We start from the raw sequence: 14077 nt of genomic DNA, 5'->3' as shown, positions 1-14077 counted from the left end.
ATGAAACTATTTGAAGACATTAAGTATATGTTAACTGTGGATAAGAAAAGCTATTTGTGAAATGCTGTTTTACTTATATCTCACTTGGTTCATGCCATTAAAAAAAAAAAAGCTGGAAAAAGTTATTTTATTACCTGTTTACACAGAGCACCAGAATTTTCCCCACTGATGTATCTAGCAAGAAATTGACATCAGATAGCTTTTAAAAAATTAGTCAAGGTTCTTTGTGAAGCAGGTGAAACATTCAATAAATTGTAACTATCATTGTTACATTGACAAAGAGTTTTTACAAAGCTTATCTCATTTAATTTTTTTCACCATCCTTCAAGTCAGTTCCCTCATCTGCCACTATTGAGATAAATTTGCCCTGGTCACTTATCTTAGGAACGATAGGACTGTGATTCAAAGAACTTCTGACTCCAGAGTCAATGTTCTCAGCCTCTGTGCCCCTACAGTTCAGCTGTATTAACACTATTGTTAAGGGTAAGATTGATTTCCTAGTGGTTACTCTGATTTAAAGGCATGTTGGTTTGCAACCTTGGAATTTGCGGAGTGGGGTAGGGGGTGAAATTCAAAGCCGACCCTCATACTTGGAACTCCAGGAGAGACGGAAGAAAAGAGGCAAGCCACTCCAGATTGGTAGGTGGCAGTTTGAATAAACAATGGAATGGACCTTACATATGAGACTTGACTTGGGCAACCACAAGATCTCTGCATCTGCTTGCTGGAATCTTAAAAGTTCATTTACATGGAGATGTTCATGGGGTCCAGTCTCGTGTACCATCCAGATGATCTCAATAACACATAGCTCTCTCAAGGTTGCATCTTTGAAGTGGCTGCTAGTGCAGACACAGTGGGGGGACATGCATTCCAAGGACAGGGAAGGGTAAGGAGCCTTGGATTGCCGGGGTCCAGCTCATGGATGAACCAGGGATCACAGCTCCTCCATGACCTCCCCCAGCGGAGGGCCAGCACAAATTGTTTTCCCTCATTAGGTCTTTGGCTGTTTAACTTTGAGCAGGTGATTTAAAGACAGCAAAGGATGTGGCTTCTAAATGGAGAAGGAAGGATTTAGATTACACTAAAAAATGACTTCCTGGCATGTCTGTTATAGGCAAGGAAAGTGCGGGGCTTAGATTCATCGTTCTGAGGTGGTTTCAAGACAGTTCTGCCTGAAGAAGATCCGACAGGGTAGATTCAGCTTCAGTATCTTAACTAACCTTATAATTCTAAGAAAGTTCATTAAATAAACTTCTGAGCCTGTAAACACTAGAAAAAGAAACTTGACCCTCCTGTCTTTGTTACCCCAGTACTGAGATGTCTATAGCAGGAAAGCTTCTGTGTGAAGGACAGAGTTCTGACTCCATCTTGGGAAAGGATGGGGAGGTATCTGTCTTTGCCATGGTAACCAGTAATTATCAAACTTAAAGAAAACTAAAGCTTCCAGTAGAAAAAAACAGTAGCGTGTCAATAATAGCAAAAAGTAGAGTAGATTTGACAGCTATTGTTCTGGGTGGTGAAACAAGCAAATAATGTGCTTTTAGATAAAGAGACAGTTGGATAAATGTATGATTTGATGCCAAAGAAAGATGTCCAGAAGTGTTGTGGTTGAGAGGAGAGATAATCCTCTTTGTGTGTGTGTGTGTGTGGGTGTGTGTGTGTAAATGAAAAAAAAATAATTAAATTCTGTTCTGCAGAGGGAATTTGGTCAGGACATTCTGAAGGCTTTAGGAAAGGTGATTCTCCTGCATTATTTATATTTGGACACACATAAGTATTGTTTGTCTCTGGTTCTCGGGGGCTTGGCATGAATTGCACTGGGCCACAGGCTGAACCGCGCACCCTGTGTTGCTGGAATACCACTTTGAATTCAATGTGCATTTACCTGTTTTGAAGCAGCCTGCTAATGTCTCTAAATTCAAGGTCAGAAACATTTTTAATAGAAACTCTCTGGTCTTGTGTGTCATTTTTGCTTCCATGAAATATTGTGGCCACTAAGCCCAGTGGATAATAAAAGCATAATTTCCTGTCAACCACAATAATCTGCAGAATTGAATTCTGAAGTGTCGGTAAAAGCCCGTTTTTATTTTAGGCTTCAGAGTGTGGCCCATCGTTGGGATCTGCAATCTATGTTGTTTACCAAGTCAATGGTGCAATAATATTTTTGCATAATGACTTATCTGAAAGTTTTTTTTTAACCTCAAAAAAAAAAACAAAACGTTGAAGTCAGTGGGGTCAGACTAGGCTGTAATTAAAGCTATCTCCAAAATGTAAGTGTGAATGAAAAGCAGGATTGTAAGTATCTTACCTAAGACAAAGCATCTTCTTATGGGGGACTTCTAGAGTTATTTCTTTGTAAGAATTCCAGAGGGACTGTAAAAATCTCTTTATCTCACTCTTGGGGTGTAAATCAATGCAGCAGCATTATAATAAAGTGAATTGCTTGGCCAGACATATATACTGTGGTTAGAAAATCTAAAAATACATTGATTTTTTTTTTTTTTAACCCAAGCTTTACAACCTCACTCAATTTCTTCTTCCTTGCGTGGAGTTAAGCAATTTGTGTATGCAGCTACTATTACAATGTTTATTAATTCTGGTAACAGTGACATGACATTTGATTGCATCTCAAGAATTCCTATAAAGCTGTTCTCTGATCATCTAAGAGGATAACATTAGGTCTGCCTGTGGCAGAGCCCCGCATATAAATAGTACAGTTCTGATTATCACAGGAGAATCCCATTTCTCTCCTAGTAATAGACTTTGCTGAAGTGAAGGTCAAGTCTCAACACCCCTTGATAGCATGCGTGGAAACACACCGCTTATTGGAGCAGTTTTTCCAGTGTCCCATATAGAGTGGACACTTAAGTATAAAAGCTATGACATCATACAAAATCGCATTTATTCATACATTCCATTGCTGCTTTTCCCAAAGTCTGATATATATGTCTATTCCCAGGTAGTAAGTAGTTTATGGGCATGCCATTTAATGACACTGAGGAGGAAGTAACTTTCTTACCACACCACTGAATCTTTCAAGTCTTCATAAGAAGGAGGTCTGAGTTAGGTGGTTTTATTCCTGCGAATTCTAGGCTTCTCCAGCTACATCATCTGCTTCACAAGAGAGGTTATTACAAATGCAGAGTTGCAAGTCCCACTCTAGACTTACTGGATCAGAATCTGCATTTTAGAAAGATTTCCAGGATTTGTATGCATATTAAAGTTTGAGAAGCATCACCTAAGGGTATGCTGGAGGAAGCTCTTACTTGGCTAAACCAGAGCTGTTTCTGGTTTAGAAACTTTCACCAATTGCCAAACCTGCTTAGTGATCACATTGAAAACTTGAAAGTGGTCACAGTGGAAGTATTAACATTATGGAAATAAAAAAATCAAGGATTTTTTTTTTCTTTCAGATAGCCACTTGCTGAATATTAACTGCACATCTTTGCCTCTAACTGTTGCTTGTCTTCCTTTTCAACAAAGAGGGACACGACCTCAGGCTTTGACAGTATTTAGTTAAATGAAAATGAAACATTATTTAAAATACTAATCTCACTGTGCTTCTGGTTGCTGTCTCCCATACTCTCACCAGGTGGCTCAGTGGTAAAGAACCTGCCTGCCAGTGCAAGAGACTCAGGAGATGCAGGTTCGATCCCTGGGTTGGGAAGATTCCTTGGAGGAGGAAATGACAACCCACTCCAGTATTCTCCCCTGGAAAATCCTATGGACAGAGGAGGCCAGTGGGCTACAGTCCATAAGGTCACAAGAGCTGGACATACCTGAGCATACCATCATCGTGGAATGGCACTTATTTTTATGCCTTAGAGCTTCCAAAATTGAACACGCTCTTCTCACAATTTGGCAGAGAAGAGGATGTCAATTTGACATGTAGTCTAGAGACCATAATTAAAACGACTTGGTGGGTAGCAAGAAGATACTATGGCCATGGATTAGATAATATGACAGCAAATGATCTGAAAACTACCCTAGGTACTAATTCATTCACAAATCCTCTATTAGTGAATGATTTTGTTCTTGTTCATTGATTGACTTAAATGACCTTTATACTTATCCTCCCCTCTTTGGGTTTATTCCTTTTTGATGTTTAGATGATGCTTCCTCCAGGAAGCCTTCTTTAAGGCAGTGAAGATGAGTGGCATACCCATCACTCTGTACTACACTAACCTTTCTCAGACTTAATAGGATATTCTAAGTATTCATTTCTTAGTCTTTACCTTGGCTCTTGGCTTCCAGAAGATAAGAATTCTGATATGTTTGCTTCCCTTGCCTTCATGCCTGACCCACAGTATAAGCTCATCAAATATTTAGATAACAAGAGAAGGGACTGTGGTAAGAAAGAATTCTAAAGTTAGATTACCTAGGTTCAAGCAGCTGTTTTCTCTTTACTGGAGGTGTTCTTTGGGCAAGTCGTATCATTATGCTGCACCTCAGTTTTGAATAAAACTTACTGTGGCTTGTAAGTACTGTGCCTTGTAGCAAAATTTACAAGGCACAGTGAGTTTTCTCTAACGGTAAGATCTTGTGTTAACAGATACTATTTGGGGCTATGCATGTGTTCTTTATTGATTAATCCCTTTATTCTAACTGGTGAAGCTCTGCCATTGTATAAACCAGTTTCAGGGCCTGTTATTACTTTTTACCTGATTCTGATGAGTTCAGGGAGGGCAGCACTTGTGTCCCATCCCATCCCGAGTGGCTTGGCAGCAATCCATCTGCTTGGTGGCTTCCATCAAGGAAGTGTCTATTAGGACTTTAAATTGGGATTACACTGCTTTAATCCCAGAATCATTAACAACAGAGCAGATGCCAGAGAATACTTGCAGTGTATTTGGCACAATTTAAAAATTACTGTGCATTCTTAAATGCACCAAAATCTGTACCAAAATTATCGCTTTGAATCCTCAAAATAAACCAGCTAGGTAGACTAGCATTCTAGTTTTTATTTTTATTTATTTTTATTTTATTTTATATATTTTTATTTTTTATTTTTCAGTGGGTTTTGTCATACATTGGCATTCTAGTTTTTAAATTTTTTTATTTTCAATTGATTCCCCAGCTATGCAACTGCTAAAGGTGGCTCTCTGGCTGGAATTCAAACCCCGGGCTGGCTGGAGCTGGAGGAAACTCACAACCATCTCATGGTTCTGCCTCTATAGCCCTCAGGCCATCAGAGGATGGTCTACATGGCTCTCGAGCATTCAGGTATCGCTCAGCATGAAGCAGGGTATGTTTGGATAGAAGAAGTCTTTTTGCCCCTGAGAACTGTTTAGGCTGAGCCTCCATGAGTAAAATGAGTGTTCCCTTCCATCCAGTATGGCCCAGCTCTTCTCTCGCCAGCATCGCCCTCATCCACCCACATCTCACCGTAGGGAGGATTCTTGACTGCCTTTGTAACTCTCATACCCTTACCTTTCCTGCGGAGGTCACACAGTTTATTAATTCTGTGCTCCTTTGACTTTTTTTTTTAACTGAAGCTTTTCAAGGGCAGGGATGGTGTTGGGGCCACCTCCGCAGTCTGGCTCAGGAGAACAAGCCTCGAAGTTTAGTGAGTGCTTCCTAGGTTCTGGGTGCTTCATATGGCTCTTGTTTCTGAATCACCCTACTGCCCGGAAAGTAGGAATTCTTCTTACTGCCATTTTGCAGAAGAGAAAACAGAAGCTGAGAGATCTTAAGTAGTTCTTCCCATTATTACAGAGACAGCAAGTTGGGTGAGCTGGGATTCAAGCCCAGGATTTTCTACCTGTAAAACAGACATTCTGGCAAGTAACACACTAATCTTGCATCCCTGTTCCTGCCCTGTGTTTAGGAGATTGCATGGCATGCGATGGGTATGCTGTACATGCTAAGTATTGTAAGTTAAAAACGCTATTTAAGTGGATTGACCATTCAGAAAACTGTTGATATTGAAGGTATTTTTTTTTATCAAGATCTTTCAACTTGTGTTTTAAATTCGAAGCCTGCAAAGGTCTGTTTGCATTCTCAGATGAGATGAAAGAAGGTCTTCATGAAAATCTGCTAGACAGGAAGGCTGATCTCCCTGCTGGTACTGCAGTTTTAGGGAAAGTTGGGGGCCTTGTTCTGGACTCTCTTTGCTCTGAGTTGATTTCCTGTTGAAAGCTTTTCTTGCTTTCAGTTTCCATTGCAACTGCCGTTTGCAGGGATTCTCCTGTGCCCTTATTAGGGTGGAGCCTCTTTTGAGGTACAAAGAGAGTCCTAGTGATGGAGCTGAGCCCAGGTAAAAAGTGACAAGCAGGGCGATTCTATTCACCATCTTGTTAGACAGGATCCTGCCTGTCTTTGCAGCAGGATCTGAATCTGCCCCTTACATCTGGCTTTGCTAAGACCACTCACTAGCTAAGCCAATGTTAAGGACCTTCTTGCTTTCCCCAGAATGGAACCAGGGACACACAGGGGAAAGTTTCCCTTCCCCATTATGAATTCCCTGAGCCAAACTATTCCCCATGGTGTTCTGAGGAATTATTTTCCCATTTAATCTAATTCAACCAGACTTCTCTCTGGAATGTGTGGGGAACATTATTTCTTTAAAAATAATTTTTTTGAGAGGGAAGAAACACGTTTTGCCACACCGAAGGTAAGCAAAAAAATGTATTTGACACCTCGGGTAATGGGGATTTTTTTTGCGCATCCCTTTCTGAAATCTCCTCAATTGAAAATTGTATTTTTACCATATTTCATTCCCAAAAGAGCTTTCCATAATTTAAATCTCCTGTTCAACTGTACATTTGGAATAGGAGCCTTGACACTGTCCTGATTATAACATACATGCTGGACCTTACAGAATTTCTCTCTGGGAGCATTCTAATTTTATTCACTCATTATTAGCATCCTGGCAGAGAATTGTATTCTGCAGCCTGAGCTGGACAATCCCTTCTGATGGGCTGTGGCAGCTAAGATGGTAACATTTGGGGTTATTTCCCTTCCTGTTCTCATTTGTAGCTTTTTTTTTTTTTTTTAAATTAACCACTGAAGCTGGTTTCTTCACATAGTGCAGCCCATAGGGAACTAGAACTTCTCTTTAAACTGGAGGGTGGGGAAGGAGACAGAGAAGAGAAGGAAGAAAAGGAGGAAGAAATGAAGGAAGGAAGGAAGACTTGCAATCTCTGCAAGAAGGCCGGAGGGCTACATTGGCAACACCCACACTTGTTATAACCAAAGACTGTGAGAAAAGAGAGTGAAAGCGATGGAGAGAGAAAAGGGAGGGAGGCATGAAAGAAAAAGGGAAGGAGGAAGTAGTAAGAAAAACAAGGAGGGAGAAGCAAATTTCAGGGACTTGAAGCAGTTTTTGATACGCAGCGGATAGCAGAGATTAACGTTGTGTTGTTGTGCTCCGTTGCTAAGTCCTGTCCATCACAGGCTTACATGCGTGTGTGGTCAGTTGTGTCTTTGCTACCCCATGGACTGTAGCCGCCAGGCTCCTCTGTGCATGGTATTTACCAGGTAAGGATACTGGAGTGGGTTGCCATTTCCTCCCCCCAGGGGATTTCTCAACCACCATCCCCTGCACCCCGCCAGAGATCTAACCCTTGTCTCTTGTGTCTCCTGCACTGGCAGGCAGATTCTTCACCAGTGCACCTGGGAAGCCAGCAAGAATTAATATGAATATCTGAAAGCTTACAGTATAAAAAGACCTGTGAGCCTGCTTATTCTCAATCTATTTGGATCCACTTTCTTAATTCAAGGCTGTGGGAGATGTTCATTCAGGTGCTTATGAAAAGCAGTGATTTTGTTTTAAAACCTGTTGGCGGTGGATCACTATTTTTCTCCCTCCTTGTTTTTGCAGGAAATTTCAATGAGGACAGCCCATGGATCGTGGTCTTAGAAAAACTGCGTAGATGATGTCTGTTTCCTGTGCTGTAAACAGGTGGCAGGGCTGTAAGTAAATGCTCGGCACCGCATGATGAATTGGATGGCTGCAGACCGGAGGCAAAAAAAGTAATTGTCTCATTTTCGTGGTGATTTGCTTAACTGGTGGGACCATGCCAGAACGGCTAGCGGAAATGCTCTTGGATCTCTGGACTCCATTAATAATATTATGGATTACTCTTCCCCCTTGTATTTACTCGGCTCCGATGAATCAGTCTCCGGTTCTAATGAGTGGATCCCCATTGGAACTACACAGGCTGAGTGAAGAACAGCGGATTTTGAATCGTTCCAAGAGAGGCTGGGTTTGGAATCAAATGTTTGTCTTGGAAGAGTTTTCTGGACCTGAACCGATCCTTGTTGGCCGGGTAAGCCTTGTTTTTAAGATCCCAGTTTTGGGGTCCGTTACTGGTCTCTAGATCTTTAACATTAGGCTTGTCACAGTTGTTGCCGCACTTAGCTGTAAGTACTTTTGGCCAGATGGTTAGTTCATTTACCTCTTGGTTTCTTTAGGAATATGAATAATCCTGCAGATTTAAATGCAGACAAACTGCTTTTCTCCGGAAAGCTCATCCTCCCCACCTCTCCCACCCTCCCCATCTATTATATCATAGCTATAATAACACTTGTGTAATGCATACACAAATAAGCATTCTCATCCTCACTTCATATAAAAAGTCTGTATGCCAAACCTCTTCTGTAGCTTACAGGACTTGGAAGATGTATGCATTTTTGCTCAGTTTGAATTGCTACCACCTGGAATCCTAAGATGTTATTTTGTCCCATTTTATTCTGAGGCCATGTATCTCCAATTGCAGGTAGATTTTTCTCCTTTTTTTGTTGTTATTCATTTGTTGTTTCAGTTATTAACCTAGGATGGAGAAAGGTAGATTCTTGGAGTGGGTGCTTAGCCGTGCCTTCTACTTATGGTCATTCAGTGACTTTGCATTAGGATACTGATTTATTCATTGTCAGGTGGAATCAAATGGGTAGAATCAAAGTTTTGGTTTGGTGATGTGTGTGTGTTTGTGCATGTGTGTGTGCACGTATGTGTTAGACTGGGTTTGCATTTGTTTTGCTGTTGGCAAGTTAGACAGGTGTTCCTTGTTCTGATGATAGGCACTCCCTGATTTACACAGTCTCACTGTGGGTTGTTGAAGACTATACATGTTTTTTCCTCAAAATTATTCATAAACTTCTGTTAATTTGGGCACATACCATCATTGTAAGTAGAATTCCAATTATGAGCCTGCCAAGTACTGATTTTCCTGATAAGTCAGATTCAGAAGTGAATCATGCCAATACTATGTGTTTCCCAAATGCAGTGATTTAAAAAAAAAAATTAAATATTGAGCTTCAAGACTTGGTGTCTCACTGGAAACTTCTGATCCCATTTGTGCTTCCACCTCATTGTGTTGCAAAGCAGCTTGAGCCTCCCCAAGGGTTACACTTTTTCATTTCGTGTAGTTTCACTTGGGCAAGGGAAATCTGGAGGAGGTGGTGTCAGGAATCATTTGGAGAACATGTAATATTGAGTCAAACACATTTTTAGGTGTATAGGGGCCTGTTGATGAACAAACCAATGACTCCTGCCTTCAAGGAATTCGCATTCTGGTCAATATTGTTTTGTATTGAGCGCTATTATAAAAGCACTCTGTGGGCACAGTCCTGATTGCTCCTAACAGTAGCTCCCTCCCCCCATATACATATAGGTGTTTGTGTGTGCATATGTAGACATATGCAAGCAATATATGAATAAAACTCATCTCCGCTCCTTTCTTTGTCAAAATACAAAAACGACTTTTTTGTATGCCTGCTGCACACTCAGGTAGCAGAACTGACTGGAGGCTATTTATAGTCGTAATGCATCCCATTACTGTGACTTCATATATTTCCCTGCAGAAATGTTAATGTGTTTGATTAGAGGCTACTGCCCCAGACTCTGCTGAAGGTTTTACTTATTATACAGTTTATCTACCTTAAAATGTTTCTAAATGTGAAAAGTTCTCATTTGCAAAACATCTGGCCCAGTGGGTTTTGCACAGGGGCTTCTTGACCACATTATCTCTCTCTTTCTCTCCCCCTTTTTTTTTTTTTTTGGTGAGTGCAGAAATTGAGACTTGGATTAATAAAGCAAACCAGGATCGTAGCACTAGTAAATGATCTGAATCTGAATCAAGTTGGGGATTCCCAAGGCCGTAATTTTATCCACTGCATCCGATTACATTTTAGTGACTAGTTACCATGTATTTAAACCATAATTTGCACTTAAGAATTATTGAGTATAGAATGCAGAGTTCTTAAATTCTTACTTTCTGGATATTCAGACTTCTTATCCAGCCCTCTGACAAGGCATTTCCACGCCATAGGAAATTCTGGATATTCAATACGTGCACACATACATAATTGATGGATATTTTCTGCCTGTTTTCTGTTAGTTAACTCTATGGAGGTCTATCACACTGTTGATGTGTAGTATAAACAAACTTGCTATCCCCAGAAGAACTTTACATTTTTACCTGAATATAAAAAGTAATTAAATTGGGATTTGTTTTGGAGTCAGGATCTAATGACTAATTTTACCTGCCTTGTTGAAATGTAGCAATAGAGAGAAAGGCAAACAATGCGGTGTTTACTATCCTTTTGTGACGTAATAGTACATGAGAGGAGAAGGAAATGGCAACCCACTCCAGTATTCTTGCCTGGAGAATCCCAGGGACAGAGGAGCCTGGTGGGCTGCCGTCTATGGGGTCACACAGGGTTGGACACAACTGAAGTGACTTAGCATGCATGCATGCATTGGAGAAGGAAATGGCAACCACTCCAGTTCTTGCCTGGAGAATCCCAGGGACAGAGGAGCCTGGTGGGCTGCCATCTATGGGGTCTCACAGAGTTGGACACGACTGAAGCGACTTAGTAGAAGCAGCAGCAGCAGCAGTACTTGAGAAATTTATGCTTGTTAGGACAGAAATGTTGCTAGTAAACCCTAGGATTTTTTTTTTTTTTTGGTGGTGTTGCACAGCATGTGGGATCTTAGTTCTCTGACCAGGGATCAAACCTGCACCCTCTGCATCGGAGGCACAAAATCTCAGCCACTGGACTGCCAGGGAAGTCCCGAACCCTAGGATTTTGAAATGGCCAAGATGATTCTGATCCTTGATGAACTCCTCTTTCTCTGATCCTGGACATGGCCAGTTCCTAAATGACTGAGTTAATCCTCTTTTCTGAAGAACTTTTCCTGCAAACATTTCTAGTCATGTGTATTTCCCCTTAAAAAAAAAATTGCCCCTGAGTTATTATGGCTTAGCCTTTGAGGGACTTAGGTTGTAGCAGAGCCTAAAAATGCATTGCAGGTGACTGCTGCAGGTGATGAGGCAGGCTGAGTGTGGGGATGATCCATATCAGGGTGCCCACCGGTGCTTTATACTGTTTTATCTCTGTGAACGCTCTTCCACGTCTGACTCTGAACCGCTTCATCGCTGAGCTTCTCCCCAGGAACTGGCTGAGAAACAGTAGTTACTCAGGAGCATACCTGCTCTTTAAAAGGCCCTCCTGCAAGTCACCAAAGTGGGAGCCTCGGGCTCGGCAGACTGAGTTCAAGCTCAAGGGCAGAGTCAGTTTTGGAGTGATTGGCTCTTCAGAGTTTCACATACACCCTCACATCCTTCATTTCTGTTTTCACTCTATTGGTAGGCAGCTTGATGCAGAGAAAAAACTAAGTCTTAAAGCTGGACTCTGCGGAGGCTTGAGTATTGGCTTTGCCACTTTCTGGATATTTACCCTAGGAAAGTAACCAAGCTCCTCAAGGGTTAGCCAGATAAGGTAAATACAAGTAGATAAGAACGACTAAAATAAGGCATGCATAGTGCCTGCACATATTGTAGTCATGATTGTATTCTTAAGTGTGTTTGTGTGTGTGTGTGTAGTTGGAGTGATGGACAAAGAAACTACAACTACATCACTAGGTGAGCGCAGGACTCTGGGAGCCTAATGAGGGGCCCTTTCAATGAGCCCAGGTTGCTTAGGATGAAGGTGATGGTTGCTATTTCCATGTGTCTTGAAGGGTAACTGTCTTTTAGCTTAGTGGTGTGGGCTGGAGTAGCAAGTTAGGAGCCCCTGCTGGGTGGAAAGGTTTATGCAACATTGTGGGAATAGGGTGGGATGACTGAGGGTCCCCTCAATCAGAAGCAGCATAAGCCTATATATGTCCCATTGAATTAAAAAGAAGTTGAATTTTGTATTCTTACAGAGCCTTCTCTGCCCCATTCTATCTAAAATAAAACTGTCCCATTTCTGATATTTCAAACCCTTTGATATGCTTTATTTTTATTCCTTCCTGAAGACCACTATCTCACGTCTCCAAACTATCTTGCTTCTGATATGTCGCCTACTAGAATGTACGTTCTAAAAAGAAAAGGATTTTGTCTTCTTTGTTCTTTACTGAATATCCCCAGAACCTGGAACTCTGCCTACGTATGGGGATAGCTCGTAAATATTTTGCATGAATAAGTGAATGAATAATTCACCTAAAAATGGAGGAATTTATAAAATAAGATACATCAGCTTTAATATCAGTAGTATTTTTCAATTAAGAGACAATACATTGCTTTCATGTTCTCCACTTTTGTTGGGATTTTAGGGACTTGCTAGGTAATTTAAACATTGTTTCTAGGCATTGATTTTAAAAGTCTTTCTTTGAAATAGTAATAGTGATAAGAATCTCTGGTGGCTTCCTGGTAAAGAATTCACCTGTGTTGCAGGAGACTTGAGTTTGATCCCTGGGTGGAGAAGATCCCCTGGAGTAGGAAATGGCAACCCGCTCCAGTATTCTTGCCTGGGATATCCCATGGACATAGGAGCCTGGCAGGCTGCACTCCAGTGGTGTTGCAAAGGGTTGGAAATAATTTAGCAACTAAGTAACAGCAACAAATTTGTTAAAACAAGTCATTTCATAAAGACTGCAGACTCTTCTCTCTGGAGGTTGTCCCCTGTAGCATGAAGCAGTGCAGCCTGGAAATCCCGTTATCTTCCAATTCATCTTGAAACTTATGTCACAAACTAGACCAAAAATCTTTCTGAATATCTGAAAAAACAAATAACAGCCAAACAGACTCCACTCCTGCCTCCAGCTCTCTGTGGAGTAAGGTAGTTCAGAGCCTGTTGGTATACACATAAATACTTTGATTTCTATACTGCCCAGAACCTCCTGTGTTGACTTTCTCTGCCAGTTCTGGAAGAGAATAATGTGGTACACCCTTCACCCTATATTCTCATTTTTTCTGGTCTTAGAAAAGAAAGATGGAAAACCCATGGTGGTTTTTCGTAAGTCTTGTAACTGGGACAAAAATATCATCCTTTGGATGAAATGTGCATGGATTCTTTAAGCAGGGCTGCTTGATGCCATCCTGAAAGCTCTTGCCTGTGAGTCAGGAGGGTGATTGATCAGATCATTCCGCAAATATTTATTGAGCAGCTACTATCTCCTAAGTGTTCTTATCTATGGATTCTTAGCTCTGAGCAAACATAGATCCATGTCCTCTATCAGAATGGGCTACTAGGGGGAGACAGATGTTAAGAAAACAATCACAAAAACATATGTCAGGTTAAAACTGAGGTCAATACTCTGGTGTGGAAGCCCATACAGAGGAAGCTGTTCTGCTTGGTGGGATGATGGAAGCTTCCCTGAAGGTTGCCATAACCAGGGGAACCAGGGTGCAGAGCTGAAGAAGACAGCATTGACACAGAAGACACAGTGTATGCACAAGGCCATTTAAGGAGCTGAGACTGGGTCTGGGTAACTGGGAGACAGAGAGCTTGTGTTGAAATCTTTGGAATTAGGTAGAAAGATGAGCAAGAATCTCTTGGAGATCTGGCTTCTGTCTTTTTCCCCATCTGCTCTAAAGGAGCTGGTAGAGAAAGCCATGCAACACTTCTCAGGTTCAATTTCCTCACTTGTAATTTGTATAGTGGATTATGGAATTATATTTAAGTTACAAATCCCCATGGAACAGGAAAAGAAAGCAATATAAAAAATGTGTGCAACATTTATCGATTTTTGGCCCAAGTTCCTTGAGCTCTTGTTCTGTGGTTCTGTGATCCACTATTCCTCAGACTGCTTTTATTTTTGGGGAAAAAAATACAGTTTGCTTTCCAGGTGGTCAGAGATCTCTCCTAA

The 14077-nt window shown here is 41.2% G+C and overlaps 1 protein-coding gene across 2 annotated transcripts in view; it reads left to right on the top strand.

The window, feature by feature from the left end:
- The window catches only part of CDH8 (cadherin 8), a 395613-nt gene that overhangs the window by 7296 nt on the left and 374240 nt on the right, over positions 1–14077 (top strand). For both annotated transcript variants that reach the window (XM_065925450.1, XM_065925449.1), the window contains exon 2: positions 7823–8270. In XM_065925450.1, the coding sequence (XP_065781522.1) occupies positions 8019–8270 (252 nt within the window). In that variant the 5' untranslated portion in view covers positions 7823–8018. The remainder of the gene's footprint in view (positions 1–7822; positions 8271–14077) is intronic.

The sequence above is a fragment of the Muntiacus reevesi genome, chromosome 2, assembly GCF_963930625.1.
Source record: "Muntiacus reevesi chromosome 2, mMunRee1.1, whole genome shotgun sequence".
Taxonomy (NCBI): Eukaryota; Metazoa; Chordata; class Mammalia; order Artiodactyla; family Cervidae; genus Muntiacus; species Muntiacus reevesi.
The sequence above is the reverse complement of the archived record's forward strand: the minus strand, read 5'-3'. Positions and strand labels throughout refer to the sequence as shown.